Genomic DNA, 25,619 nt, shown 5'->3' on the forward strand with positions numbered 1-25,619 from the left:
CACTGAGAGCATACGGGTGTTGAATCGTTGGAGCCTTGTAGTAGCTCATACCAGAAGACGTTGGAGTCGACAGCGAAGAAGTCGTAGTAGGGGAAGACGTGATTGTATAGTTGAAGACAGGCGGCAGAGTCTTGCGCCCTGAAGGAGGCGTGATAGCCAAAGGTTGTGGGGCATGATGACGCGATAAACCATGTACATGTCCATCCACAGGAGTATGATTAGAGTGGTAATCGTACTTCGAAAAACTCCGAGCTTCTAATTTATCTGCGGATGTAATCAAACTAGTTCTTGAATTGACGGTCGTTAGGCCTTCTTCATTAATATCCGAGGGTGCTTTCGCGAAGAGTGGCCTAGGTATAATGTGCGCGATGACTGCTAGCGTTACCGAGTAGATTAATACTGAAAGGTATTTCAGTTTCGATTTCGGTATAACTGGTGAATCTACTAACAAAGACCTGAGCTCACGAAACTAGCTATCGCAACGGACAGCGTGGACTGACTACAGGTGTTTCCGATACCTGTGAATATTATCAATTCACCCGCGGCCACGAAGCAATTCACCCTGAATATTACCAGAGCCAGAGCATGGAAGACTTGCACGACCAGTAATGAGGAGTAAACCGCCACCTAATTCCTAGTCAGCGAACCAATTTCAAGCAACCCCGCGCTTTACTTACATAGAACGAATGCAAGGTAGACAGAGACGCGAGCAGCATCCAACCAAACTTTGAATTGAACAACGATCCTGAGGAAGGGCGGTAAGTAACTTTGAAATTTCGGCGGTCAGCAGCCTTATGAAATGGTAAATACATGAGATAAAGGAGAATTCCTCCGAGGGAATGAACAACGGTGAGTATAACCACGATTATCCCTAGAGGTAAAATAAATTAATTTGAGAAAGAAATGTACTAGCGCGGAGATACGTACGACTAACGAGATCAAAATCGCTCCATTGACGAAGAAGAAAAATAGAGAGAATCGTAGCACATCCTATGCTGAGCGTCATGCAGATAGCTGTGAACCCAATTAGTTTATATGAGGCGATTACATTCCACGCTTACCAAAAATAAAGGCTCTGAGAGCTTTGAAAACAGATAAAACACGAAGAAACATGGTGTCGCAAGATTATATGTTTGATGGCAAGCAGAGGAGGAAAAGAAATAAATGTCCGGCGAGTCGAGAAGAGAAGAATTGGATATAAAATGACTCGGGGACCAATTTGAATGAAAGGAACGACTCGAGGAAAAGTCAAATGGCCAGCCAAAACGAAGAGAAGAAGGGGCCTTTGTGAAGTCGAATCCAACAATATGGGAAGAGTTATATACCGAGAAGACACTTACATGGACTGACAGATCGGAAACACGCTGTTGTGAACCCATCAGTCAGGATTTGGCCGAATTGAACATGGCAGCAAGCGCCGCTCGAAGGCAGCGGTTATCATCGGCAACTGACCGAACTTTGGCAGAAATTCCCAAAGGTGCACCTCGAGGTGTACTGTTGTTGAATGAGATTACCTTTTGAATGGCAGTTTGACAACGTTGACAGACTGTACAGTGAGCGTTGACTGGCTAGCCTGAGATATTCGCCGCGCGTTGGCATATATAGCATTTATGAAGGAATGTCATTTCTTAATCCCATACCTTGGAAAAGGAAAAGCTGAGGAAGAGAGAAATAAAAATCAAATCCAATCTAAATTTAACCCTCCACGTGGTGAATAAAGCCTCTCTCGTCTCGCAGACAGTCAGTGTCACATAATTTAATTACCTATATCTTGAGTCGCGACAATGACGATGTCAGAGCAACAGCCTCTCCTACAGGATGCAGAAGCCGGTGAAAACTCGAACCCTACTAGTGCAGTGTCTTTTCGGGAACGTTTGGCTTTCTGGCTTGAGTCTCAGCTCTTTCATAAGATTGTGATTGCCTTGGTTCGTGTTTCGTCAACATCTTCTCGTAGACATTCTGACGACGGATACATAGATCACGATAGATGCAGCTATTGTCCTTACGGACCTTGGGTATACGTTGCTTTCCCCGAATTGTACCACAGAAGGACCGGAAGGCCCTCAATGGCTTGAGGTCCTCACCCATATCTCTCTCGGAATTACTGCTTTCTTCCTCCTCGAAATACCCCTTGCTTTATTGGCTTTTGGTTCAGACTATTATAATCCTTTTGGAGCTGTTCCCCATGCAATACTACACGACTTCGATGCTGTCATCATTGTAACCACATTTATCTTGGAAGTCTTCCTGAAAGGCAAACAGAGGGAGCTTGCGGGGTTGCTTATCGTCCTCCGTCTGTGGCGTTTGGTGAAATTGGTGGGAGGTAAGTGTATTTGAGCGTCGGATTAGATCCGTCATGCCACTTATGTTTGACCTTTGTCTACCTAGGGATCGCTGTCGGAGCAGGAGAGCTGGAAGAAGATACCGCAAAAGAATTTGCAGAGCTCAACACGGAGTTTGAGAAAACAAAGCGAGAATTATCTGAGGTACAGGAAGAGAACAAGAAACTCCGGGCTAGATTGGTGAATTTAGGCCAGAGCCAGAATGATTAAGATAAAGAATAATTACTGCTATACAACTGTATTTGATGTTATATTGTAAGAGTGCTAATGCTACAACTATCAGTCCGTTATGAGATGCATGACTGTCTTTAGGGTCCCTGCCCAGTGCCTAATCATGAAATGGTAGTCATAATGCGTAACCGTCATGTCCTGTTTTCGACGTTCAGTGACGCGAAGAAAATGCTTTTATCGCGTCGGCCCTAATCCACTGTGACAGGCGAGTCAACGGAATAGGCTTGTCGTGATCATCAACTTCGTGAGGAAAGTCGATAACGGGTCGAGTCGGTCGAGAAAGGGTTTGTGATTCGCGGAAACGCTCAATGAAACGCGATCCTGCGACTGATTTGCTACCTTTGACTTGGACGTTGAGAGGTAGAGGTGGCAACGGAGCGCTGTCGCGAGCGCCGAGGGAAAACGACGAGTCGCTCGACGTATCGGAGTTGTCGGAATCTTCCCGTTTGATGGGAGTTCGGAAAGGGGAGTCTCGACCCCGACGGACGTGTGTAGATGCCCAAGGTGCCTTTTCAGGATCTGTCACGGGGTGCCGAGCTTTGCGAACACCCGAAGATTCTATGCCATCGAGATAACGCGCCCAAGAGTCGTTTTCAAGGCCTGGCAACTCGCGAGGATTACTGACATCAGAAGATCTGAGTCTTGAGTTGGTATATCCGAACCACTTGACTTGACAAACAGGTTTGGTCCAAATCTCCTCTTCGAAGGAGGCGTGGGTCATAGCAGATACAAACAGGATAAAGAAGTATCCGAGCATGGTCAAACTCGTGAGCCAAGTAGTAGGCATCAACAAGAACGACGATGCAGTCACGGATGATTCGGTAGTTTGTCTGATAAAGATAGCTGCACTGATTGTTACACCTATGGCAGAGCCAATGGATGACAAGCTCAGTACAGCTGACCAGCCAGATTCAAATGCAACACTTGTTCCAGCGAAATTGGGCGCAACGAGCTCCAGAAGACCGCTTCAGAGAACATGGTGCATATGAGTAAACAGCTCAAATTAAGTTAACAGCGTCACTTACAGCCCCAAGAAGAAGATGCTCGTGACAGAGTTAAAAACCAAAAAGAGGGACGCTCCAGGAACTGTTAGAGTCTCATCAGGTATTGAACGACAGTGATGATGTGGGTACGTACGAGCTATGTTCGCGTTTATGGCAGCACTGGCGTTCCACGACGCAAAAATCAAATTCAACAGATTCAGAAATGACAGGAGTGCTGTATTCACTTAGTATATAGACAGAGATGAGGACCTTTGTACTCACAGAGGAAGATGAACCGAATGATCAGGAATGGGTTACGCATCGTCAGAAAAGTCTAATGAAGAGGACACCACACAGTGAGTCGGATTGGAACTGAAGTGGAAGAAGAAGCGAGAGCAAAAGAGAGGTCGAGAAAGAGAAGGAGGAGACCGCCAGTGACACCGTTGAGAAAAGGTTGCTTCAAGTGGCCTTCTTTTATACATGAAAGCACTGCTTCTAAAGAACAATAAGATTAGATTTGGGACAATGGCGAAAAGACAAAGATTGATACAAGGTCGGTAAATATAATGGAATGATTATTTGGTGAGCTTTATACGCCTAAATAGTTGCATGGTGAACTGGTATCAACCGAGCGATGTACAAAGTACAAGGTACAAGGGCAGAGCAAAATGAAAGTCCAAGGAAGCACCGGCGCGCCGACGCGTTGAGCACGTGATTCCGCCTTTTAGTTTCTGCGTTCGTCACCGTGCGACGTGGATGCGGTCCCAAAACGTTTTACGCAGGTCGAGAGGACTTTTTCGGACAAAAAGCCCCCTCTCACTGTATTCCAGCTCTATACCTCCTCGTCTACCTAGAAAGTCGGCTGCCAAACGATTCCTTCCGCCTCACGAAAAACGACTTGTCTCTACAGACAACCAAACACTGGGAGCCTCAGCTTCCGCTCCACCGCCAGAGACCCCATCTGAAGAGCCTTCTGACATTTCTGACGCTTCCTCAACATCTTTGCCGGACGATCTTGATAAATTAAAAGGTAAACGTCGTATCGTCTCTTCTTCATCTACGTCCAAAGAGCGGGAAACCGTAGAAATACCTGAAGGCCTTCATATACTATGGAACCCAGATGAACTTCCTTCTGAGCCTCTCAATCCGGGATCAGTGCCTCCTCCGGAGATACTGGAGGAAGTGCTTCATAATTTGCTTGCGACTCTCCATCCTCACACTCAACATCGTGCTGCGTATCCTCCACCGTTGGCGCAATCTGAAGAGCCTACTCTTGCACTCTACTGCCCAATTGAAGGAGGAGATTATATCATTGACTCAACCGTTGTTGAACTGGCACGAAGAACGGGCTCAGAAGTGCTTGTCTTGGATGCCGTTCAGCTGGCAGCTGGCGAATGGGGGTACTTTGGGCCAGGTACGTCGCCTTTACATGAGTTGAATCTGCACCTGACAAATTTACAAGCTGCAAGCTCACTGAAGCTACCTCGCAATCCATTGCATTTTGCTAGCTCTGGCCCCTCCTCTAATAAATCAAGTTCTATGTCTTCTTATTCGGAAGATTTTGATGAAGACGAACCCGAATTTTCTCCTCCCCGCCAGATGATGTTCACAGTGATGACTCCTTTGAGGAGAGGAAGCAGTACAACTGTGATAAAATCTAAACGAGCCGCTCCGCCTAGCAAAGTCAAGGTTTTCTTCGATTCTCTTGTCAACCTTCCGTCAAATTCAACTGGCCCAGTTTCTCGACCTAGAATAATTTACATTCGTGATTTTCCAACTCTCGCGTCAACTGCCTCGGCCTGGTACCCATATTTGCGCGACGCTGTTAGCCAGAGACGGAAAGGTCCGATGACGCGTTCCTCATCACCGGTTCCAAACCCAATCACTATCGTATTTGGAATGTCTCCACCACTCTTTCCTCCTCCAGACCGTCCGATGCATCCCACTGGTAGCGGTGTTCTGAGCCTTCTGATGAACCGTTCTGCGTCACCTATGTTCCCGACTTCCAATCCAAAGCCCGACAAAGTTGATTGGAGCGAAAGCCCAGTTGCGGAGCAAGCTAGAGAAAAGCGTTTACAGCAACGACTTAAGAGCTGGGAAAGAGGAGAAAACGTTGCGATGGATGAACATGACAAATATACCGAAGATCCATCCGACAGTGCTGGTCGCCGCAGGTCAGACGTGATAGTTCTTGAAGGGAGCATCCCCTCCCAGTCTGGATTCTCTATGCCTGTACCATCAGGTTCTTCTGGCACTGTGGAGGATGCAGAAGGCCCTTCCTTCTATAGAACCTCTGTGTTGGTACCCAGTGTGCGTTCGGTGTCGGATGAACGGGACTATCGTGTTCTACGTCGGAGAGAAATAAATGAACTGACGATGCGTATGGCAATTGGACAAGTCGGTGGTAAATTATCAGAGGAAAGTGTGTCATTCAAGGGTGGGTTCTCCACAACTGCCAACGCACAATCTACAGGAGAAACCAACAAGACCGAACTCGTTCCGGAACCTTCGTCCACCGACTCACATCTCCAAGAAATAAATTTTTCCTCTTCCTCTCCTGAAACCTCCGAACAGGAGCCCATTCCCAAGCGCATGTGGGACGATCCCAAAATGTGGGAGGCATGGGGTGGTCAATTAGAGTCGTGGTCAACCGTTAAAGACATAGCTCATAGAGCTATCGGTGGTGTGGTTGCCTCGCGGGAAGCTACTAAGCGACCAACGTTAGAGCATACTAATGTTTCGTGGTCAGATGTACATTACGCATGGGGTGCTGTGCATGGGGCGCTCGAGTACAGGAAGTCATGGCTCAAGGACTCCGTCCCAGTAGCGCGTAAACTTGAAGATGAACCAGAGACCGAGCAAAGGGCCAAGTTGGGTTACGATCAGGTCATAGAAAGTGTCAAGAATGATCCCGAAATTGACCCACACGAGCAGAGGCTGCTGTCGTCTATCGTGGATGCAGGTATGCGCAACAGGTTTTTTCCTTGACAGCTTCTTACCACATATAATCATAGCCACCATGACTACCTCATTCAGCCAAGTTCATTTGCCCGCTCATACGATTGATTCCATTCGATCTATCGTCTCTCTTCCTCTTTTACATCCTGGAGCATTCCAAACTGGCATCTTGAAGCAGCATGGAATGACTGGGTGTCTTCTCTTTGGTCCTCCTGGTACTGGTAAGACTTTGGTCGTCCGTGCGCTTGCCAAGGAGGCAGGTTGCCGTATGATGGTCATCTCTCCATCCGATGTTATGGATATGGTATGTGGTATCATTATGTTTTTACCCTCATGTCCCTCACCGCTTTCACCTTTTAGTACGTTGGAGAGGGTGAGAAACTTGTTCACGCTGTTTTCTCACTTGCTCGGAAGATAGCACCGTGCGTTATCTTTTTGGATGAGATCGATGCTCTTTTCAGTGCTCGGATGTCCGCGCGCGAGAGTGGGAGTTCCTTTGCCCATCGTGGCATTATCACCGAGTTTATGCAAGAGATGGATGGATTGAAAACATCCCGGGATGACAATGTCATCGTGATTGGAGCAACCAATAGACCCTTTGATCTGGACGACGCTGTACTCAGGCGACTTCCACGGCGATTATTGGTCGATCTACCGGGGGTTCCTGAACGTCAAGGTGAGAACTTACAATGCATCTCAGCGGAACCTGTACGACTGAAGGGCTACAGAAATTTTGAAAATTCTCTTGCGGGACGAAGTGTTGGGTGACGATGTTGACATTGGTGTCCTCGCTAGACAAACAGAGAGCTTCTCTGGCTCGGATCTCAAACGTTCGTGATATCTGCTCGTCGCTCCCTTTTCACTTGCTAATTACTTGTCCAGATCTCTGTGTCTCCGCTGCGTTGGATGCCGTCAAAGAGGACATCAAGCTTCCCTGGCAGGTCTCCTCATCGCTAGACTCATTAGATAGTCCAACAACACACGACCAAGTCAACGCTGATAGCAAGGCGATAGCAGGAGAGAGTACGTTAGAGGAGAGTAAGGATGAACAGGTCGGAACATCCCCGCCTCTCGAAGAAATGCCGCAACCATCAGATGTTAAATCCACACATTCAAATTCTTCATCCCACCTCCGAACTCTTGCACGACGGCATTTCGACAAAGCCCTAAAGGAAATCACACCATCGTCGTCTGAGTCGTTAGGTAGTCTTGCTGACTTGAGAAAGTGGAATGAAGAGTTTGGTGAAGGTCGAAAGGATCGTAAACGTAAGTCGGTATGGGGTCGGGGTCGTTTTGGTTTCACTGACAAGGAGGCTCACTCTTTGGAGGAGGGCAGAGTTGTGCCTTCGTCTCCCACAATAGCAGTACCATCTAGTGATACAAGTTCCAGTTTGTAATTCAACTTGTACTTACATGACTAGTGCACCACCATTCATCTACGCGCGATTAACTCGACGCTTGGGTGGAACCTTAGCTTGACTGCATACGGATATACTGACTACATAGTCACTAAATACTAGATACTGATTGTACATACGATTGATATTAGAATGCTTCCTAAGTTACATACGTTACTTGCAGAAAAGCACGCCCGCTCATTGTCTCGTACTTCGACGTCTAGGTGGTGTAGCTTCTGCCTCTTCTTCATCGGTTTCATCTTTCTCATCTGCTTCTTCCTCACTATCATCATTTTTCGACTTGCCTTTCTTTCCTGCTTGAGAACGTTGAGGCTGACGAGATTTTGTTTCAGTCTGAGAAGGTTCGTCTTCCATCTCTTCGTCGTCGTCGCTATCGACAGTGTCTCTAGTCTGTCGTATCCCGTCGTCTCCATCACGGATGGCCAATTCGCCGACAGGAAGTAGCCCATCGTCTGTTACGTTTTGGGGCCAATCTAGCGAGCAAACAGGGCACGCCGATTTGCGTCTTCGATAAGCTTTGAAACAGTGGTAGTGCATACGCGCTTTGCAATTGTCACGTTTGCAAGCAACGCCTTTGGTCAATATCTAGACGGCTTTGAGTCGCGAATCGGTGTTTGTTTGAATGTCACGCACCTCATGGCAAATCGTACATTCAATCATCTCTTCGGAATATGTGGACTTGATATATGGCAGAAGCTCTAATAAGGATCGTGAAGAAAGAGAATATCTTCCGCGTCTGACAACACAAATATTGATGTGGTTCTCAGAAACATAACATAGGAAAACGCACTTGCTTCTCAAAAGCCAGCCATTTGCGACAAAACTACCTAGTAGGACTTCTGCTTGGGATTTGGTTAAGTTCATCTTGTCTTTGCCTGCTGAAACTTCGCGAAGCGCAGCGAGAGACGAAACTGAAAAGGATTCATTTCGTGCTAACATGATTTGTTCGACCTGCGTGTCACATCAGCAGAAGAAAAGGCGCAAAATGTTGGATAGACTCGCGATCGCCTTGAAGTACATGATTTCGACCGCATTATAATCTGTCGCGACTTGGGCCAGTTCGTCATCTTTTCGGTTGACCTGAGATTGGTGAGGTAAATTAAAAGCTTTTTGAGCGCGTTGATTCCTCACCATCGCGAAAAGCCTTTTGCTATCAACTTCATCTTGGATGCTTTTGAATTCGAAGTCTAGATCATTTAGAGATGCGTTTACGCCTTGAATGAATTCGTCCCATGCCTCTTCTGTATTAGAGTAAGAGACTTCGACGTGCTCGTCGGCAGCTATTAGAACGGAATGTTATTTAGGAGTGCAATAATATAACGGAACCGTATGTACCTTTCACCGCTTCCACGCATTTTTTCCACAACACTTTTGCCAGATTTTCTGACAAGATGCCACGAGAGAAAATCGCCTGAAGAAAGAGCCTCTGGACATCGCCTGCATGAACCATGATGGGTGCTGATGCAGATGGCTGTTGGAGTTAGACGCGTTTCCAATGCCGGTCACGCCTTTCTCGCTCTGTACAACCTATGGAGCCTACGTGGTACGGTCGTGTATACATGTTGAATATATGTCATTTACTGTACTAGCGAACCACGACGTAAAGTATTCATAAAGTCCTCAAATATAAATGTTTGTTCTAGATCTTGGGTACCCGCAGCGTTTTGCTAACCATTGCGGCGGCCCAGCATCCAAAAATGATACTAACCAAATGTATTTCTCCAGTTCCTTCCGCCGCACCCCACAAAGTTATTGTGCCAAGGGGAATTCCCTCCTGGCCTTCAATCCAGCCCATTTTGGTCCAGTAGGAAAGGACTGCGACGAGGGCCAATGAAGAAGGAATAGGCAGTCCTTCGAAATATTTAGCTTTGCCTGCTTCGTCTTTTGGTACTAAAGCAACGGTAGCGTTGAACCGTGCCAGTCTTGCCAGGCCACAGCAAATAAAGCCGGTAAGGACCACCGTATCCAGATAAGTCCTAAGACCGACAGTGAAAGCCAATAACGCTGGAGCCACTCCAAATGAGATCTGCAATTCAAATCAAAATCAATTTTTCAATTAAAGATCAAGGTGCTTTGCCCCTCGTACCAAGTCAGCAAGACTGTCCAGCTCTTGACCAAGTAGACTACTAGATTTCCTCCATCTCGCAACTTTTCCATCGAAAAAATCAAACAGCAAGCCAGCCAAGGGGAAAGCGAGCGCTGACCACAGATAGTCACGGTCATTCGAAAGAAGGTATTTTGCGGATGAGAACATGGAGAACGATCCACAGACACCGTTCATTATGGTGACTAGATCAGCTAAGCGAAAGTTCCTGTGTTATGAACGTTGAGCGCAGTAGCGGCTATAAAGAAGACCGTCACATACCTCACAAGAGAAAAATGGCCATCGGTATCTTGGTACTGGTGCAGAGCATCAGAGCTAGCATCATCATTGCGTTTTGTAGACGTTTTTCGATGGTTCATAACTGGTCGAAGTAGAAGTTAGGACTCAGCCTCGAAGTCCTAAGTACGAGGTAAGGCTAAGAAGTTTCCCGTGAGAAATACAAAATATACATTGACATATTACAACGCCAAACTCTCTTTAAACTCCGTTGTCTACCTTCATCTTTGGATCCTTTGTTTCCTTCTCAAGCTCAATACTCCTCGCAGCGTACTGATTTGGATGCGTAACTGACTCCCCGTCGCTTAATCCTTCCCCTTTCCTGACGGAACGAGCATGTGTAATTTCGAAGACCCGTGTGCAAGCGACATGGTAGGATTTTTTCTTGACTTGTGCTATAATCTCAGGAAGATCGTTGATTGTTAGACCTTGGGCCGAATACGAGGAGAGTAATGCGCTTTGGAGATTCTCCGGAGAGCTTTCAAGCTGGCGATATGGGCAACCGGCTTCATGTACACTGTGGAGTTGCAGGCAACTAGGGTGGACGTTGGAATTAATATGACATTCTCACAAATTTAGGTTGAAATGCGCACTTCTTGGCAGGATAGTTCATTCTTCTTCCTTCCAACCCAAAAGAATGTCGTATGTTATACCTGTATTCTTTATCAAACTTATCGGAACCGGGACCTCCAGCAAATGACTTTCTCCAGAACGCTATCGCTTCATCGATCGATAAACCCAGGACCTATATTCCTTCTTAATTGTGATATACCATGTACAATCACATAGGTAACGTACTTTGAGAAAAAGCCCATAATGTAAGCGTCCAAAATGTTTCAAGTGATGATCTTTCCGCAAGCTTTGATGCAGGACGCGCATGCAGAGCGGGAAGTGTTGTTTCGCTAATGAATCCACCATGTCCGCAGTGATTCCTTCTCCAGTTGCTTCAGCAGAGGCCACCCAGTCTGACGGTATTCCCGCAATGAATCCTTGCGCCAAATTGTCAAGTATAGGATTTAAGCGCATGTCTTCGTCCACCAGAGGTATAGCTCTTGATGTTGCCTGCTGAAATCAGAATCGGACCAAGTTAAGTATAGGAAACCCACCCGTAATGCAGCTTCAAGCCGCTCCTCAAAAGCCGAGTAGATGATACTCGCTTGCTCGCGTGCAGGAACGTAAGCATAACCACCTTTTAAAAACACTTTGCGTTTCTCCACAAGATCAGGAATAGTCGTCCATTTTACCTGTTCTGACCTCTAGCGTGTGTTGGTGAACAGTGAACTATTCACGTACTTTGTAGAAAGCCTCGCTTTGAAAAGCCCCATCCAAATCGGTCTTCGATGAGATGAAGTGTTTTAATTGCTCCTTATACCGTTCTTTCTCCTCCGCACCGACCTGATAACATGAGTCTGGTGAGTTCCATAGATGGCCAAAGACACGAGTTTACAAACAGAAATCCAGTTGAAATCCTTCGAGTCGAGAAATGCGCGTCGTTCATTCGAGTCATCCGTCTCAAAACGAATTCTAAAGAGAGTTGTCTCAGCTCTGATAAATCGACGACGCAATTCTTCTCTAGAAAGGGCCTTATCAGAGAAATATCGAGAAGAGTATCGTTCAATAACGCACGATCGGCAGAAAGCAAGCCTCAGAACAAAATGACCCAATTGATCTTTCCTCCGTTCTTCCAGAACATCTATTCCTAATGCTGAATTTGAGTTGAGAGGTAGGTATTTTCCGCATTGTGTCATTGTCACTTGTTTCGTTTCATCCCAAGAACGATTGCGTGCAGCTGAAGATTCAATTTCGGCGAGTATACGAAGACGGTCAAGTGCCGAGGTTTCAAATTCTTCCACTGTCACGTCGTATAGTGGAGGCTGATCATACCTAGAAGATGTCAGGAGAGAAAAGACGCGTCGAGCGAGGTGACGAACAAACTCAGACGATATGATGCGCTACCATTATCTACAGACACTATGTGAGCGCTGTCACTTTTTTGTAGTTTGGTTTGTTTTGCGGCCTGAAACATCACAAAAGAGATCTGACGATGATGGGAGAAGGAAACACGAAGGAACGCGAGTTGTCACATCACGGCAACGCGCAAGCGCCCACCGGATCCGTTGCATTTCGCTGCTACAGGCGCGGGAAACCGCGGCGACTCTGGTGAATTGTCGCCCAGCTCCGTTCCTCGTTGCAAGATAATGGTAAGTATAACTATATCTGGGATTGTGTAATTATGGGTCGTGGGGTAATGTGGTGTGACCCGTGTACGGGGTGTTTAAAGAATGTGAAGATGATGTATCGTGCTCGACCATGTACTAGTAAATGTAGGTCTCGAGGGATAGATATAATATAAGATAGAGAAAGGGAGGAGAAGGCTGGTGCACTTTTATTTCATGTATAATATTGTGCACTGATTACTGTTCCAAGTACTTTGTCCAGTAATTTACCCCTTACACAATGTGCCCCGTGCATCCACTCCTCCGTTATACCACATCTGCAAAACCTGTATTTTCGGCTAAGAGTCCGAAAGCAGTTGAGAGCACTTCCCAGCAATGAAAGCACCCAGAGCATGTTGCTTTCGGTGCTTTCAGCACTGGGATCTGCTGGGATCTGCTCTCAGCCCTTAGCCGAATATCCATGTTTTGCAGATGCATCTCACTCGGCGTGCTTGTCGTGCAAGTCTCGAATTTGCGGAAACTCGTATGTCCATGATCACCTTTAGTGTTTAGTCCTTCCAATTTGATTCTAGCACGATGCCATTCTTTTCTGAATGTGTCTACTAGCCTATACCTCGCTCCCAAAGTCCTGCACTGCTCAGTGAAGGGCCCGAGTTCTCTGTGGATTCCAAGTTTTATTTTACATTTTTTGGTTCGAAAAAGACAACGTAATTATGTGCCAGCCTTGAAAATCTGGCAGCACTTGAAACTGTGACCACCTATTATTCTCCTGGAGGAGGATGAGGAGGAGGAAGTACCGGCATGGGGGCTTGATCACCAAATTAGTGTCAGAATAATATACACACATATAGGTAGCATACATAAGTTATGATACAGATACAGTAGCTATTAGTTGTGTCCACAACAGCAGAGGGATATACATAGGAAAAACCGATTGCAAATCATATCATACAAACACTGATAATTCTATCCAATTGCAAGTAAAACTGAAAGATAGGCATGGGACGGTTCAATCGTGGTCTAGCGTGCATTACTTGCTCGAGCACTCCTACTCGTTTTGACATATCTCAGGTTTTGTTTGTCCTGATGTGGGTCTTGGGGGACGTCAAACACTACACCGGGGCGTAGTACACGGTATCTGTTGTTTCGTGTCTCCGACTCCTTGCGTTCACGCCATTCATGCGTTGCTTGTTGGGTGTCTCGCATAGGCGGAGGTTGTATGGGGGGTTGGCTGCTGTTCATGGAGGCGGTCGGGGAACCCACAACAGTATTAGGCTACATGATAGTTCGTGAAATTCGGTACAAAAATAAAGATGATTCGTGACTTACTGCAGTTCCGTCTACGGCCTCGACAGATGCAGCAGACATTGTACGGTTGCGCTTGGTGGTCAGGTAACGGAATGGCGTGAATACCTTGTGGTTTGGACTTTTTCGTTCAGAAACCGTAGGGATCGAAATGGGAACGGTGATAGGGGGCGGAACCTTTGATCTGGATATGCTAGATGGTTTTAGGTCTGAAAAAGATGCATTCATCCCAGCATCGACAGTTGTTGCGATCTTGGTCCTATCATGGGATAATGAAGGATTCCATACTTCATACACAGTATCAGTAGCTGTCTGTGCCTGGCCTTTAGATTTAAAGAACGATTTCGAGAGCGACGCCCTCGCCTCCACTGGCTTTCCCCCTGCCGCAGGAATCGCTGCAGTGTTCTTCCGGACATCTTCGGATGCCGTCGGAGGATTCCATACTTCGTACGGATTCTCCGCAGTTGCTTGAGTGGAAGATGACTTGGATTTAAACATACCGAAAAGCCCCTTCTTTCGTGAATCTTGCTGAGAAATGGTGGACGCGGGGATAGATGTACGAGAAGCCGTGGGCTTCAGCATTGACGGTGCTAAGGATGATGGGGTTTTCAGAATAGACTCCTCTGATGGAACATTGGACGCTGGACGTCGATAGGCTTGATCGGAGGGATGAGAAGATGAAGCTGCTGTCCGGGATTGAACCGGGTCCAAGAAGGCCTCAGGCTCTGGCAGCTTTGATCGCCCACGATTTCGGCTGCTGGTAGGTACATTAGTTTGGTACGTGGTCGATTGTATCGGTGGCCCGCTAGACCAAGTCTGTGTGGGTCGTGTACTAGGTGGGCGAGACGGGGTTGCGAAAGATTCCGGCTGTGAACTAACGCGGATATGAGCAGTCACATTGCTGTTTTTACCGGATTCTTTGGCAGCATCGGCATTAGAAAATAGCGCATATGCCATTGTCGAGCTAGTTGGCTTTGATGCGGAAGGCGCAACTATCTCTGTAACACTAGAGTCAGGATACTTTCGGAAATTTCCCAAGCCATATTCATCATTATGAATATCCTTGTTGAATGGGGACGAAGGATACACTTTTGAAAAGCCGTCTGCTGCCGGCGATGGCTTATCCTTGAATTTAGAAGGCGGTGGAAGCATCCAGTCGTCCTGCTTTTCAACTGAAGGAGGATGACCCGCAGGCAAAAATTCGGCACCGAGTGGTTGTATTACAGGTTCAGGTGCACGACGTGCAGGACTGGTCACATCTGACATGAGCTCTGCTAATTTCGGGTGACGAAATGGTGCAGTGCTACCAGGACGCTCGATGGGATCGACAGGATTGAGATAAAGATTAGCACTGGTTTGCGGATTTGTTACAGCGGGAGATTTAACGCCAGACTCTTGTTGTGGAGCAGGTATTGAGCCATTTGCTTGAGTTACACTCCGAGAGTTTTGTCGACCAACAGTCTCCGGGAAAGATACTACCCCTGGAACATGAGAGCTGTCTACCACATTTCGATCACCCTGCGATAGATTAGTCATAGGACCATTGGGATAAATGAAGTTCGTCGTGTTGGGCTGAGCAGGTAATGTCCATCCAGGTCCATTTGGGACGGGGGAGGCATGGACTGCACGCGCGTTTCGATCATTCCATCCAGAATGGGCGCTATTGTGGATACCGTTTGTTTGGGCGGGCCATGCAGACAGTTCTGCGGCTTTGGACACACCTATACGAGCTGATTTATCGATGGTTTCAGCATGCGGAGAATGGTCCTTTAACTCGTCAGCGGCGAGGGCGGTGGACTTGGGCTGAGAAATGGCCGACCAAGGATTGCTATTTCCAAACCCCGGATTTGTCGTGAGAATCGGGTTAGGCGCATGTGAGATAGGATTCTGGGTAGCATGCTGGTTGGTGACTGGACGTTCTCTGAAATCATCACGATAGTGGGCGCTAGCCGAATTATGCAGGGTCTGGGAGTCGCTGGTCCACGCATTATGCTTAGGCGAGGAACTAACAAAAGGAGTCGGTTGAGTTATCGGTGTGAATGAAACTTGAGCACTGCGTTTGGAACTAGGAGTGTCTAGGGATGTTTGGGGAAGAGTAGAAGGTGGAAAAGGACCCGTGCTGGACTCAATACTTGCATTCTTCATAGGCGAAGCAGCTTCATTCGAGGCAGAGATAGAAACAGTGCGACCACGTCTATTGCTCGAGAGAGCAACATTGAACGAGGGAGAATTATTGTGAGAAGTGTCATGAGCGGCGCCTGGGCTCTGCTCCACGCCTGTCAAATTTTGCGGGGTTCCTAAAGGCGTTGGTGCTTTATCCTGCAAGGGGGATTTGGTCTTCAACTCAGCTGTGGGTGGTCCTGGGTTGGAGTATAACAACTCCGGTGTCGGAGAGGGGCGAGACTCGTAAGATGTCACTATCTGCCCTACTGTGGGTCGGGAGCTTTCGCTGAGTTTCATCTGATCCTGTAAAGTTTCTCTCGTCGGTTGCACTGTATGTACCGAAGGAGGAGTGTACTACAGCAAGGTCATTCGATGCGGAGAAACTTGAATTTGGGCAACACACCTCGGGAGTTCTTGTTACAACTTTAGGAGTACCTCCGTGATATGCGGGAGCGTGGGCATGGGCATTTGAGCTAGATAGATAGTTAGTGTTGACTACGGGCTTTTCTAGTACAGATGGCGATCGCTTGATTGGAGTCGGAGGAGTGAAACGAATTGAAGGATGAGGAGAATTGTTGATCATGGAAGGGGGTTCGTTGGTTTGGTTGGCTATCTGAGATCCTTGAAATAATAAAGAAGGGGAAGACTCAGGGTTCTGATGGTTGATGGAGTTCGCATCCTGTATTTCGTTGAGTACCACACCCATGCTAGATACTGTTTGATGCTTACATGGCGAGTTCGAGGCTCATTAGCCGGAATTCCATAAGGTTTAGACCCTTTATCGCGTTCGCGTCGACTACCGTGACTCGGATTTGTGGAATTTGTGGGGTTCGTGCCAAACGAGGGAGTCGCCGTGACTAGAGGGGCTGCCTGTTGTGACGCAGACGAGGCTTTACGCGTTCTACCACCGGTAGGCGCAGATGTTCCTGCAGCCGATTGTTCAGCATGACGGTGCTTAGTTGTGCGTTCATGACGGGAAGAAGTCGCACGAATGTCTTGTGGTTCTTGATAGACCAGCTCTGCGACCTTGGTTCTCACTGGATATGACGAAGATTGTCCACTGGTTTCAAGAGCCTGGGTACCGCTAAGGCCCAATGCTGACATCTCCATAGTCGGGTGTACAGTGGCAGGTCCTTGCAATATGTTACCGATAGGGCGTACAGTTGAAGGCTGCGCGCTTGTCAACGAAGAATTTTTTGAAGGATTCGAGCAAAAGCACGTACAATTGATTCTTCCGTATCGCGTTGTTGATTCGGAGATAAATTGATTGTAGGATTCTGCGCTTTATCCCGAAAATTTGTAGTGGTTGAATGGTACTATGAGTGTAAAGCTTAAGTCAAAGCGACCGCAACGACTACATAATCCACTGACCTTCTCAGTCCGCTGAATCCCATTCAACGGGGGAGCTACGTTATTGGTCGGGGGCTGTAACGGTAGTGATGGTTCTCGAAATAGCGAGCTGTCTATTCTTACGGGCAAGCGTATCGGTAGAGGCTCTGGGCTAAACAAAGGCTGACTTGGCGTGAGGTCATTGATATGTTTTGATGTTGAAGGAATAGGAAGTGCACCACCAGACACAGATTCTTGATTATGCTTCGACATCGGGGGTATAGAGTTGTGAGGCGCCGAGTTGTAAATGGATTTCGTTGTCGGAGGAACGGGAGGTCCGCCACGAACTGTAGCATCTTGTGTAGGCCTCGGCACAGAGGACATAGAGTTCGAAGGCCCAGAGTCGTGAATGGACTTCGTTGTCGGAGGGATGGGGGGTCCTCCATGATAAACAGAATCTTGATTTAGCCTCGACGTTGAAGATATGGGGTGATATGCAGAAGAACCCTGATTCGCCTTCGAGGTCGAAGGGGTGGGATGGGAACCATAGAGGGCAAAGTCCTGACGAAGTTGAGACGACGGGGGAGCCGAAACACCATAACTGGTTGGATCTTTCGACGACGGTATATAAGACTGACCTGCAGATGCGGGGGGAAGCACCTGATGGGAGTTCCGGTCTAAGTATGATTATCGTAGATCAGCGAACGAAGCACCCACCGAAGTTGAAATATTGGGAATGGGATCTTTGATTTTTGTCCGCCGATAAGCCGAAGAATATTTATTCTTCGAGGCATCAGAACTTTCTGCCTCATCACTCGATTCCTTGCTAGTCAATTTCTGAGTATTGACGAAGCTCTTGGCAGGATCCCGTTGCCTTTCTGTCATCCTATGTCGGGAAGACCGTTCAATGTCTGGACGACGCTCCGTGTCCCGATCAAGATGTCGTCGGGAACTTTCGCGATACTTGTCCGCGTCTTTAGATATTAACTTCTCTCTTCCCGAGTCATAGGCAAGTGTCCGATCATCAGTTCGAGGTAGTTCTCGTTCCCGATACTTTGTCCGATCCTTGTCCCGGACAGATGCACGAAAGATGCTGTCAGTATCTCGCTGCCTGTCCCGTTCTCGAACACCGCGTTCTGCGGTGGGAATTGGTTCCGCGGGTGGTTTGATTCGATCTCTGTCTCTGTCCCTCTCTCTGTCCCTCTCTCTGTCTCTATCCCTCTCCCTGTCGCGCTCTCGCTTCCTTGTTCGTTCTATATCTCGTTCACGCTCCCTATCCCGGTCCTTTGTCAGGTCTCTTTCCTTCACCGTACCTTTGTCTCGCTCTGACCTATCCCTGGTACGCTCTTTCTCTTTCGCTCTGTCATAATCTCTATCTCGCACTCTCTCTCTTTCACTCCTATCTCTCGTTCGGTCTCCATGCCTGTCGCTTGGCTCCCTATCACGTTTGGAATATGAAGAGGATGCTTTCGCCATCTCAGGTCGAACAACTGCTGTGGCTACAGAAGCAGAAGTGGAGGCCGTGGGATAGATTCCGTTGAAAGTGGAACTAGTATACGTTTTAGCAGGGTTAGCACTTCGCGTCGCTGTATGAGAGGCGTATGACGCATTTATGGCACTGGGGGATGGTCCAGGAACTGTGGATTTAGGGTAAGCCTGCCCTACACGCTGCGATTGTAGAAGGGGGGCTGTGGAGTTTACAGGGGCTGGATGAACGATATTGTCATCTTTGTTGATTGGGGTTGCATTATGATGCCTGTGACTCCTATGAGCGCCAGAGATCGTTGCAGCTGTGTCACTTGGTCGAGGAGCCCGACTAGAGCTTCGTGGTTTTTCAGAGGAATCTCGAGTGCCCGACCTGCCCTCTCGTTTTTCACTCCTTTCGAGTGGCTTCTGGGACGTCTCGGGCTCCTGTCGTGGCATCCATATTCTGTAAGGGTCTTTTGACGAAGCAGATTTAGATGGGCCCGTTTGTGAATCATTCTTGCGCTGAAAGAAACTCTTCATTCAGCGGATTATGGCAGTAAGAGAAGGAGACAGGTTAAAATCGGCCTCCTCTGCAGAAATGACTATGTATGAATAATTTGGGCAGCGGAGTACCCGGTACATGAGGCAAAGACGATTCAGTAGCTCGCCTGATGGACTCTCGAAATGGAAAGTTCGAAACGAGCGCTCTGAATTAAAACATTTGATTCCGAGTTCAACAAAATACGGTTCATCTATTTGTACACCATACTAGGCTGATAATGTAGTTTCATATACACAGTATGTATTATTATATGTCTGCCCAGAACGCAAAGGAATAACATAGAGGTGATCAGAGAATTAGATCAAGTTATACCGAATGTGCAGAAAGGCGAATCTAAAGGTCCGTGAGGATTTCTCCAACCTCCCACACCTCAAGACGAGATGTGGAAAGCGTATCACACACCAAAAGATCAATATTACACGATTTTGACTCATTACCGACAGTAGACAGCGAAAAGGCTGTTGAAGACAAACAGTCTTCTTGTCGAGACAATTTAAGGATCGTGTTAAGAGAATGAAGGCGAGTATGAGAAAGATAATGAGCAAAAGCTCTTCGAGCGAGCACCGGGCAATATTGAGGAAGCATAGAAACACTGAAAGTCATTGGTTCAAAACATCGATTGAAGTAGAAAAGTGAGAAAATTTCGGCTTTAAATGTGTCACGATTCCCGGCATCTTCGGCACCAACTTAGTCATTCACCGCAGACTCGTGTCCTCCCTACAGAGCGTCATCCACTTGTATACTACTCCTCTATCACTATTTTCATCTCGAACCTCCATATCCTAGTACCACATCAACTGTTTGCCCTTGCCAATGGTGCTTCCTGCTTATTTTCTGCTTATCAACCCCAATTCTGATCTTGCTGAACGCTGTAGAATGATACAATGGATACTCTAGACGAGAAAGCAAACGGTGGTCCTTCGATGGAAATTGACGAAATAGTATCAGTTCGAAATCGTCTGTATTCTACTGTCTTCAGTTTGTCTCTGAATCTCATCTTACTGTCCACAGATGAGGCATTTGCGGCCAAACATATGCCCGATCTCGGTCAAGATATCAAAGATTTTCAAGTGTTTACATGGAGGTTAGAGAATTGGAAGAAATTGGATAAGAAGCTCACCAGTCAAGAGTTTGAATGCGGTGGTCATAAATGGTGCGCAAGTTCCTCGTTTGCCTGGTCTTGCTATTGATTGTCGTTCGCGCCACCAGGCGGATATTGCTGTTCCCATTCGGCAACTCGAATGCACCGCCAAACGATACAGTGTCAGTATACTTAGACTACGCAGAACCCAAGAAGGCTCCAGAGGGGTGGCATGCATGTGCCCAGTTCGCGCTTGTGATTTCTAATATCCACGATCCCACTGTTTTCACCGTCAGCCGTGAGTCTATTATCCATCTTTTTGACTCATTTGCTCATACTCGTCCTTTCAGATGCCCATCATCGTTTCATTGCAGAGGAGTGTGATTGGGGCTTCACGCGTTTCAGTGAATTGCGCAAGCTTTTCAACGTTCAGGAAGGCCAACCTCGACCAACGATAGAGAACGAGTCTGCCGATATATCAGTCTTTGTCCGTGTACTGGAGGATCCCACAGGTGTCCTATGGCACAATTTCGTCAAGTACGCCCTTTAGAAGTGCTAATTTTGAAGGTCATTCACCGTATCTTCTAGTTATGACTCCAAGAAAGAAACTGGTTTTGTTGGATTGAAGAATCAAGGAGCAACATGCTATATGAACTCTTTGCTTCAATCTTTATTCTGTACGCGCTACTTTCGAAAGGTTCCTATCTTCGCTTTTTTCACTTTTTCAAGCAGCTCACGCATTCAATATAGGCTGTGTATCAGATCCCAACTGAGGATGATTTACCTACGGAAAGTGTATCTTTGGCTTTGCAGCGCGTATTCTATCATCTACAAACATCAGACCAACCAGTCGGTGCGTATCCGAGCATTGGCTTTGGTGATGCATTTTTTCAGACGACGATCACAGGTACTACCGAATTAACCAAATCATTTGGTTGGAAATCCCTTGACTCATTTTTGCAACATGACGTGCAAGAATTCAACCGTGTCCTCCAGGACAAACTGGAGTCCAAAATGAAGGTATGCTCTATTTTTCTATTACCTAAATATCAAATCATCTGACTTTGTTCTAAGGGCACCATAGCGGAAGGTGCCATTGCAAAGCTTTTCGTTGGGAAGATGAAAAGTTATATCAAGTGTGTCAATGTCGAGTATGAATCGTCGCGAACAGAGGAGTTTAATGGTGAGTCTATTGCACTTGTCCCATCCTCCGCTCACTCGATACCTAGATATTCAACTCAACGTAAAGGGCATGCGAAATTTGTATGAGTCTTTCAAGGATTACGTAGCGGTGGAGAATATGGATGGCGAGAACAAGTATCAAGCGGAAGGTTTTGGATTACAAGACGCGAAGAAGGGCATCATTTTCGAATCCTTCCCACCAGTCCTACACCTCCAGCTGAAACGTTTCGAATACGATATCCAACGCGACGCCATGGTAAAGATAAATGATCGCCACGAATTCCCTTTTGAAATCGATCTTGGAGAATTTTTGGATGCCAATGCAGACCGTTCTAAACCGTGGAAGTACCGGCTCACCGGCGTTTTAGTCCATTCTGGTGATTTACATGGAGGCCACTACTTTGCCCTCATCAAGCCTGACCGAGACACGCGATGGCTCAAGTTCGATGACGATCGGGTGACGCCTGTTACTGATAAAGAAGTGTTGGAGGAGAACTACGGTGGGGAGCCATTGAATGGCTTGCCTCCGACCGCTCAGCGCAATCAAGTTCGCGCCATGAAGCGCTTCACGAATGCATATATGTTAGTATATATCCGAGAATCAGCCATGGATGAGGTTTTGGCTCCGTTCACTGAAGAAGACACACCTCCCCATTTGAGTGCGCATGGTCCATTGCTTTCAAAGTTTGACATCTCATTTTTATTTCATGATAGAACGGAGATTGGACGAAGAGCGTCTCCAAAGTGAAGCGAAGAAAAGGGAACGTGAGGAGCAACATCTGTTCTTGACCGCGAAGGTATGCGAATAGCTTACCGTGGATTTTTCCATTACTTATGTACACAATGACTTTACTACCAGGTTATCACAGATGAAACCTTCTCTCGGCATGAAGGCTTTGACCTGGCCACTTTTGATGAGAAGAATTGGCCACCATCCGATCTTCCTAGTTTCAGAGTCTTGAAACAAGAGACATATAGCGTGTTCAAAAGTCGAGTGGCACAGCACTTCAACTATCCCGAAAATCAGATACGATTATGGGTCCTGGTAAATAGACAGAACAAGACTGTCCGGCCAGACACTGCTATTCCGGAAAACGAACCAACACTGAGTGAGTGTCTTTTTAAAACGTTAATTTTGTGTCCAATCGAAGGGTCATAGCGGTTGAGGTCATTCGCAATAATATGGCGGCAAGACAGAACGATCTGAGGTTGTATTTGGACGTCGTTACAGATCCTTCGAAGGTGAGTTCGTGTTCAGGTTTTCGTGTGACTCGTTAACTCATTTTTCCGTCAGCCCGAATCACCTCCTCAGTCCATTATGGTGTTTTTGAAGCATTTCGATACCTCAAAACAGAATCTATTAGGTGCTGGAAAGGTCTACATGCCACGGACGTCGAAAGTTGGTGATTTAGTACCGATCATCAATGAACGTATGCGATGGACACCAGGAACACCGGTGAAGTTGTACGAGGTAAATCATCATCGGAGGTATTCACTTACTTGTGTATGATTAACGATTTGCCGTTCAGGAAATTAAACCTGGCATGATCGAGTTGATGAAACCTAAACTCTCTTTTGCTCAAAGTGAAATTCAAGATGGCGATGTTATATGCTTCCAAGTCGACTTGCCAGAGAAAGAGTGAGTATCTGTCGTTTATCAATAATTACTTCTTCGTTGACTGCAGTAATCAGAATTCACGACCTCGAAAGTCAGGGCCTTCATTCCAATCCCATCCACTTCTACGACTTCATCCAGAATCGTGTCATGATTATATTCCGACCCAAATATGAAGATTCTGATCACGATCATCCCGAGTTCAGCCTTATCCTGAGCAAGAAGCAGAATTACGATACAGTATGTTGCCATGTCTGTCATTTTTTATCTTCAATATCTCAAGTTGTGCATAGATGTCAATCAAAGCTGGAGAATACCTGCGACATGATCCAATCAAGCTACGATTCACGACTACGCACGCTAACAATGGGAATGCCAAGTCTGTGCTCAAACGATCCTTAAACCAGAGTATCGCCGAAATAATGGCACCATACTACACCACAAGCGCGGTGATACTTTATGAGAAGCTCGATGTCAGTATCGTCGAGCTAGAGACCAAGCGTAGTCTCAAGGTGATATGGACTGGCATTCACAATAAGGAGGAAGGCACTTTTCCCTTCCTCCTACCAAAAACCAGTTCCGTATACGAATTGGCGGAGAACTTAGCGAAACAAGTCACTTTAACGCCCTCAGGAACTGGAAAAATTCGTATTTTTGAGATATCGCGGGACGGCAAAACTCAGAAGGAATTTACCGGCTCAGAGATGATTGGTAATATTCCGGATCCGGTAGACCTATACGCTGAGGTAATGTTTGGAGTTTTTGCAATCGTTGGATTGACCAAGACTGATCTTGATTTGCAGGAAGTTCCGCGTGAAGAGTTGGAAGCTGATGACGCTGACAAGGTCATCGGGGTTTTCCACTTTTCGAGAGAATTGACGCGCACGCACGGCATTCCTTTCAAATTTGTCGTAAAACGGGTACGCTTATATTTCGTTAACTATGTTCTGACAGTACTAACTTGATATTCACGGTAGGGTGAAAAATTCTCCGATACGAAGAAACGGCTTCAAGCTCGATTAGGTGTCTCAGACAAAGACATAGCGAAATACCGATTCGCCCTCATACAAGCATCGACCTTCAAGCAGCCCTCATATATTGAGGATGGTTCGTCCTGCTGCTTTCCCATACATTGATAAAGCTAACGGCGCCTGCTCTAGATGACACCATATATGAACATCAATTCGCACCGGAGGATGTGTTGGGCTTAGACCACATTGACAAATCTGGACGATCAAAAGCAGGTGTAGCAGAGAAGGCAATTGTAATTCGGGGCTAGTCTCTTCTGAATCTCTTCCATGTATCTTTTTACATTGTTCCACATCCACTTTCATCACTTGTATCCTTTTCCTATACAGTAAATTTTACCGCTGGCTCAATATGTATCATCATGGATAATTATATGGCAGGGGTTTCATACATAGATAAATAAGCTAACAGTACTGATGATGGTCGATCGACGTCCAAGATTGACCTACTTTCTCTTCTTACCCTTTTTGCCCTGCTTCTGCATCAGTATGGTTAACAAAGAAGTGACAACTATCAACACACAGATTTTGACTGGCTTTCTGCATCACTAGTAGCTGCATTTTCAACAGTAGTTTGCCCGTTGGCTTGAGGTGCAGCACGAGGAACTGAGTTCGAAGGGGTCATTGTGACAGTTATAGGGGCGATGTTAGGCGTGTTTTGAGCCTTCCGACCATATCTTCTTTCTAGTAGACAGACCAACAAGTTGAGTCTCAAAAGTCACCGAACAACACCATAGAGGAACACACCTAACTCCGTCCTCCTATCTCCGGTCTGCTCAAAGATAGCACGCATCTTTTCGTTGGCGATCATTTCGTTGGCCGTTGGGAAAATGATAGGACCCCAACCCTCCACGAACGAATTAGCTTCATTCATGACCTCTATGATTTCAGCTTCCATCTCCTTCTCCGCAGCGAGCAAGCTGTTCAAAAGATCGTCTCCCACAGAACCTTTCTGGACAAGATTTTGCAGAGCCGGTTTGTCTTCTCGTATACGCATAACACGCAGGACATCAGCGATGGCACGACGGACCAGCGCCGATTTGAGGATAACCTCTGGGGTAGGTGGATCTGTTTTCTGAAGGAGGGTGACGTAGGTATTTCTTTCAGGATGTGAAGTGAAGTATGGCTCGGGGATTCGAGCTGAATAGGGCGCGTCAAAGGGAGAGTCGATGAGAAAGCAGGCAGATTTACTTACAAGCTGCCTGTCTTCTGTAATAGTAGGAGAAGATGAACAAGCTTCCAAACACAATGATGATGTACGCGACCGGTACCAGGACAGAAGCCATTTGAGAAGGAAAAAGTCTAGTGATGAGCTGGCCGCTATCGCGGAACACGTTTCTGTCTCTTACAAAGCACTAGTTCATCACGTGAATGTCATGCTAGTACATACGTCGGGAT

The 25,619-nt window shown here is 46.7% G+C and overlaps 9 protein-coding genes across 9 annotated transcripts; 3 read left to right on the top strand and 6 right to left on the bottom strand.

Moving 5' to 3' along the window:
• Positions 1 to 183: 183 nt before the first annotated feature.
• C8R40DRAFT_903389 (uncharacterized protein) lies at positions 184 to 1,386 on the bottom strand. Its single transcript, XM_046236632.1, has 7 exons — positions 1,062 to 1,386; positions 928 to 1,014; positions 811 to 871; positions 678 to 745; positions 574 to 627; positions 466 to 518; positions 184 to 350 (listed from the first exon to the last, which is right to left on the bottom strand). The coding sequence occupies exons 1-7, from the start codon at positions 1,111 to 1,113 to the stop codon at positions 318 to 320; spliced, it is 408 nt and encodes a 135-aa protein (XP_046088651.1). The 5' UTR covers positions 1,114 to 1,386; the 3' UTR covers positions 184 to 317.
• A 404-nt stretch (positions 1,387 to 1,790) lies between these two features.
• Positions 1,791 to 2,552, top strand: C8R40DRAFT_1168286 (uncharacterized protein; the record flags this gene model as incomplete). The annotated part of the gene is made up of 3 exons (XM_046231155.1): positions 1,791 to 1,925; positions 1,978 to 2,323; positions 2,389 to 2,552. 3 exons carry the CDS (start codon positions 1,791 to 1,793, stop codon positions 2,550 to 2,552), a joined length of 645 nt encoding a protein of 214 aa, XP_046088652.1.
• A 172-nt stretch (positions 2,553 to 2,724) lies between these two features.
• Positions 2,725 to 3,878, bottom strand: C8R40DRAFT_1168287 (uncharacterized protein; the record flags this gene model as incomplete). Its single annotated transcript, XM_046231156.1, has 4 exons — positions 2,725 to 3,538; positions 3,599 to 3,659; positions 3,711 to 3,791; positions 3,839 to 3,878. The coding sequence occupies 4 exons, from the start codon at positions 3,876 to 3,878 to the stop codon at positions 2,725 to 2,727; spliced, it is 996 nt and encodes a 331-aa protein (XP_046088653.1).
• A 434-nt stretch (positions 3,879 to 4,312) lies between these two features.
• On the top strand, positions 4,313 to 7,911 carry C8R40DRAFT_1168288 (uncharacterized protein; the record flags this gene model as incomplete). Its single annotated transcript, XM_046231157.1, has 5 exons — positions 4,313 to 6,518; positions 6,571 to 6,818; positions 6,875 to 7,190; positions 7,243 to 7,344; positions 7,397 to 7,911. 5 exons carry the CDS (start codon positions 4,313 to 4,315, stop codon positions 7,909 to 7,911), a joined length of 3,387 nt encoding a protein of 1,128 aa, XP_046088654.1.
• Positions 7,850 to 9,452, bottom strand: C8R40DRAFT_1094362 (Nse1 non-SMC component of SMC5-6 complex-domain-containing protein). The gene is made up of 6 exons (XM_046227652.1): positions 9,268 to 9,452; positions 9,064 to 9,212; positions 8,935 to 9,012; positions 8,723 to 8,883; positions 8,566 to 8,668; positions 7,850 to 8,517 (listed from the first exon to the last, which is right to left on the bottom strand). Exons 1-6 carry the CDS (start codon positions 9,380 to 9,382, stop codon positions 8,110 to 8,112), a joined length of 1,014 nt encoding a protein of 337 aa, XP_046088655.1. The 5' UTR covers positions 9,383 to 9,452; the 3' UTR covers positions 7,850 to 8,109.
• Positions 9,453 to 10,459, bottom strand: C8R40DRAFT_1143820 (uncharacterized protein). The gene is made up of 3 exons (XM_046229495.1): positions 10,298 to 10,459; positions 10,019 to 10,244; positions 9,453 to 9,958 (listed from the first exon to the last, which is right to left on the bottom strand). The coding sequence occupies exons 1-3, from the start codon at positions 10,393 to 10,395 to the stop codon at positions 9,572 to 9,574; spliced, it is 711 nt and encodes a 236-aa protein (XP_046088656.1). The 5' UTR covers positions 10,396 to 10,459; the 3' UTR covers positions 9,453 to 9,571.
• A 54-nt stretch (positions 10,460 to 10,513) lies between these two features.
• C8R40DRAFT_1248003 (DNA primase, large subunit) lies at positions 10,514 to 12,419 on the bottom strand (the record flags this gene model as incomplete). Its single annotated transcript, XM_046233650.1, has 8 exons — positions 12,244 to 12,419; positions 11,939 to 12,196; positions 11,764 to 11,884; positions 11,606 to 11,707; positions 11,419 to 11,556; positions 11,111 to 11,374; positions 10,906 to 11,057; positions 10,514 to 10,847 (listed from the first exon to the last, which is right to left on the bottom strand). The coding sequence occupies exons 1-8, from the start codon at positions 12,336 to 12,338 to the stop codon at positions 10,514 to 10,516; spliced, it is 1,464 nt and encodes a 487-aa protein (XP_046088657.1). The 5' UTR covers positions 12,339 to 12,419.
• A 7,581-nt stretch (positions 12,420 to 20,000) lies between these two features.
• Positions 20,001 to 24,706, top strand: C8R40DRAFT_903751 (uncharacterized protein). The gene is made up of 20 exons (XM_046236633.1): positions 20,001 to 20,131; positions 20,191 to 20,272; positions 20,327 to 20,468; positions 20,525 to 20,694; positions 20,747 to 20,933; positions 20,985 to 21,093; positions 21,147 to 21,249; positions 21,304 to 21,416; positions 21,471 to 21,579; positions 21,626 to 22,237; positions 22,293 to 22,375; positions 22,438 to 22,687; positions 22,738 to 22,820; positions 22,873 to 23,049; positions 23,108 to 23,217; positions 23,271 to 23,433; positions 23,487 to 23,939; positions 23,997 to 24,113; positions 24,171 to 24,300; positions 24,354 to 24,706. Exons 1-20 carry the CDS (start codon positions 20,129 to 20,131, stop codon positions 24,470 to 24,472), a joined length of 3,315 nt encoding a protein of 1,104 aa, XP_046088658.1. The 5' UTR covers positions 20,001 to 20,128; the 3' UTR covers positions 24,473 to 24,706.
• Positions 24,675 to 25,565, bottom strand: C8R40DRAFT_1248006 (Pre protein translocase subunit Sec66-domain-containing protein). The gene is made up of 3 exons (XM_046233651.1): positions 25,417 to 25,565; positions 24,969 to 25,361; positions 24,675 to 24,905 (listed from the first exon to the last, which is right to left on the bottom strand). The coding sequence occupies exons 1-3, from the start codon at positions 25,505 to 25,507 to the stop codon at positions 24,736 to 24,738; spliced, it is 654 nt and encodes a 217-aa protein (XP_046088659.1). The 5' UTR covers positions 25,508 to 25,565; the 3' UTR covers positions 24,675 to 24,735.
• Positions 25,566 to 25,619: the final 54 nt, after the last annotated feature.

Source organism: Lentinula edodes (assembly GCF_021015755.1).
Source record: "Lentinula edodes strain Le(Bin) 0899 ss11 chromosome Unknown C8R40scaffold_9, whole genome shotgun sequence".
In the NCBI taxonomy this organism is placed as follows: Eukaryota; Fungi; Basidiomycota; class Agaricomycetes; order Agaricales; family Omphalotaceae; genus Lentinula; species Lentinula edodes.

Coding starts and splice junctions, on each gene's coding strand:
- C8R40DRAFT_903389 (XM_046236632.1), bottom strand. CDS start 1,113: ATGTTTCTTCGTGTTTTATCTGTTTTCAAAGCTCTCAGAGCCTTTATT. Junction 628..677: donor CTACCTTGCATTCGTTCTAT/GTAAGTAAAGCG, acceptor ACTAGGAATTAG/GTGGCGGTTTACTCCTCATT. Junction 519..573: donor TCTTCCATGCTCTGGCTCTG/GTAATATTCAGG, acceptor TAATATTCACAG/GTATCGGAAACACCTGTAGT.
- C8R40DRAFT_1248006 (XM_046233651.1), bottom strand. CDS start 25,507: ATGGCTTCTGTCCTGGTACCGGTCGCGTACATCATCATTGTGTTTGGA. Junction 25,362..25,416: donor TTACAGAAGACAGGCAGCTT/GTAAGTAAATCT, acceptor CGCCCTATTCAG/CTCGAATCCCCGAGCCATAC. Junction 24,906..24,968: donor AGATAGGAGGACGGAGTTAG/GTGTGTTCCTCT, acceptor TCTGTCTACTAG/AAAGAAGATATGGTCGGAAG.
- C8R40DRAFT_1094362 (XM_046227652.1), bottom strand. CDS start 9,382: ATGGTTCATGCAGGCGATGTCCAGAGGCTCTTTCTTCAGGCGATTTTC. Junction 9,213..9,267: donor ATGCGTGGAAGCGGTGAAAG/GTACATACGGTT, acceptor CCGTTCTAATAG/CTGCCGACGAGCACGTCGAA. Junction 8,669..8,722: donor GGCTGGCTTTTGAGAAGCAA/GTGCGTTTTCCT, acceptor TTGTGTTGTCAG/ACGCGGAAGATATTCTCTTT.
- C8R40DRAFT_1143820 (XM_046229495.1), bottom strand. CDS start 10,395: ATGAACCATCGAAAAACGTCTACAAAACGCAATGATGATGCTAGCTCT. Junction 10,245..10,297: donor GGCCATTTTTCTCTTGTGAG/GTATGTGACGGT, acceptor TTCATAACACAG/GAACTTTCGCTTAGCTGATC. Junction 9,959..10,018: donor TGGACAGTCTTGCTGACTTG/GTACGAGGGGCA, acceptor TTTGAATTGCAG/ATCTCATTTGGAGTGGCTCC.
- C8R40DRAFT_903751 (XM_046236633.1), top strand. Junction 21,250..21,303: donor AACATCAGACCAACCAGTCG/GTGCGTATCCGA, acceptor CGACGATCACAG/GTACTACCGAATTAACCAAA. Junction 24,301..24,353: donor GCCCTCATATATTGAGGATG/GTTCGTCCTGCT, acceptor CGCCTGCTCTAG/ATGACACCATATATGAACAT.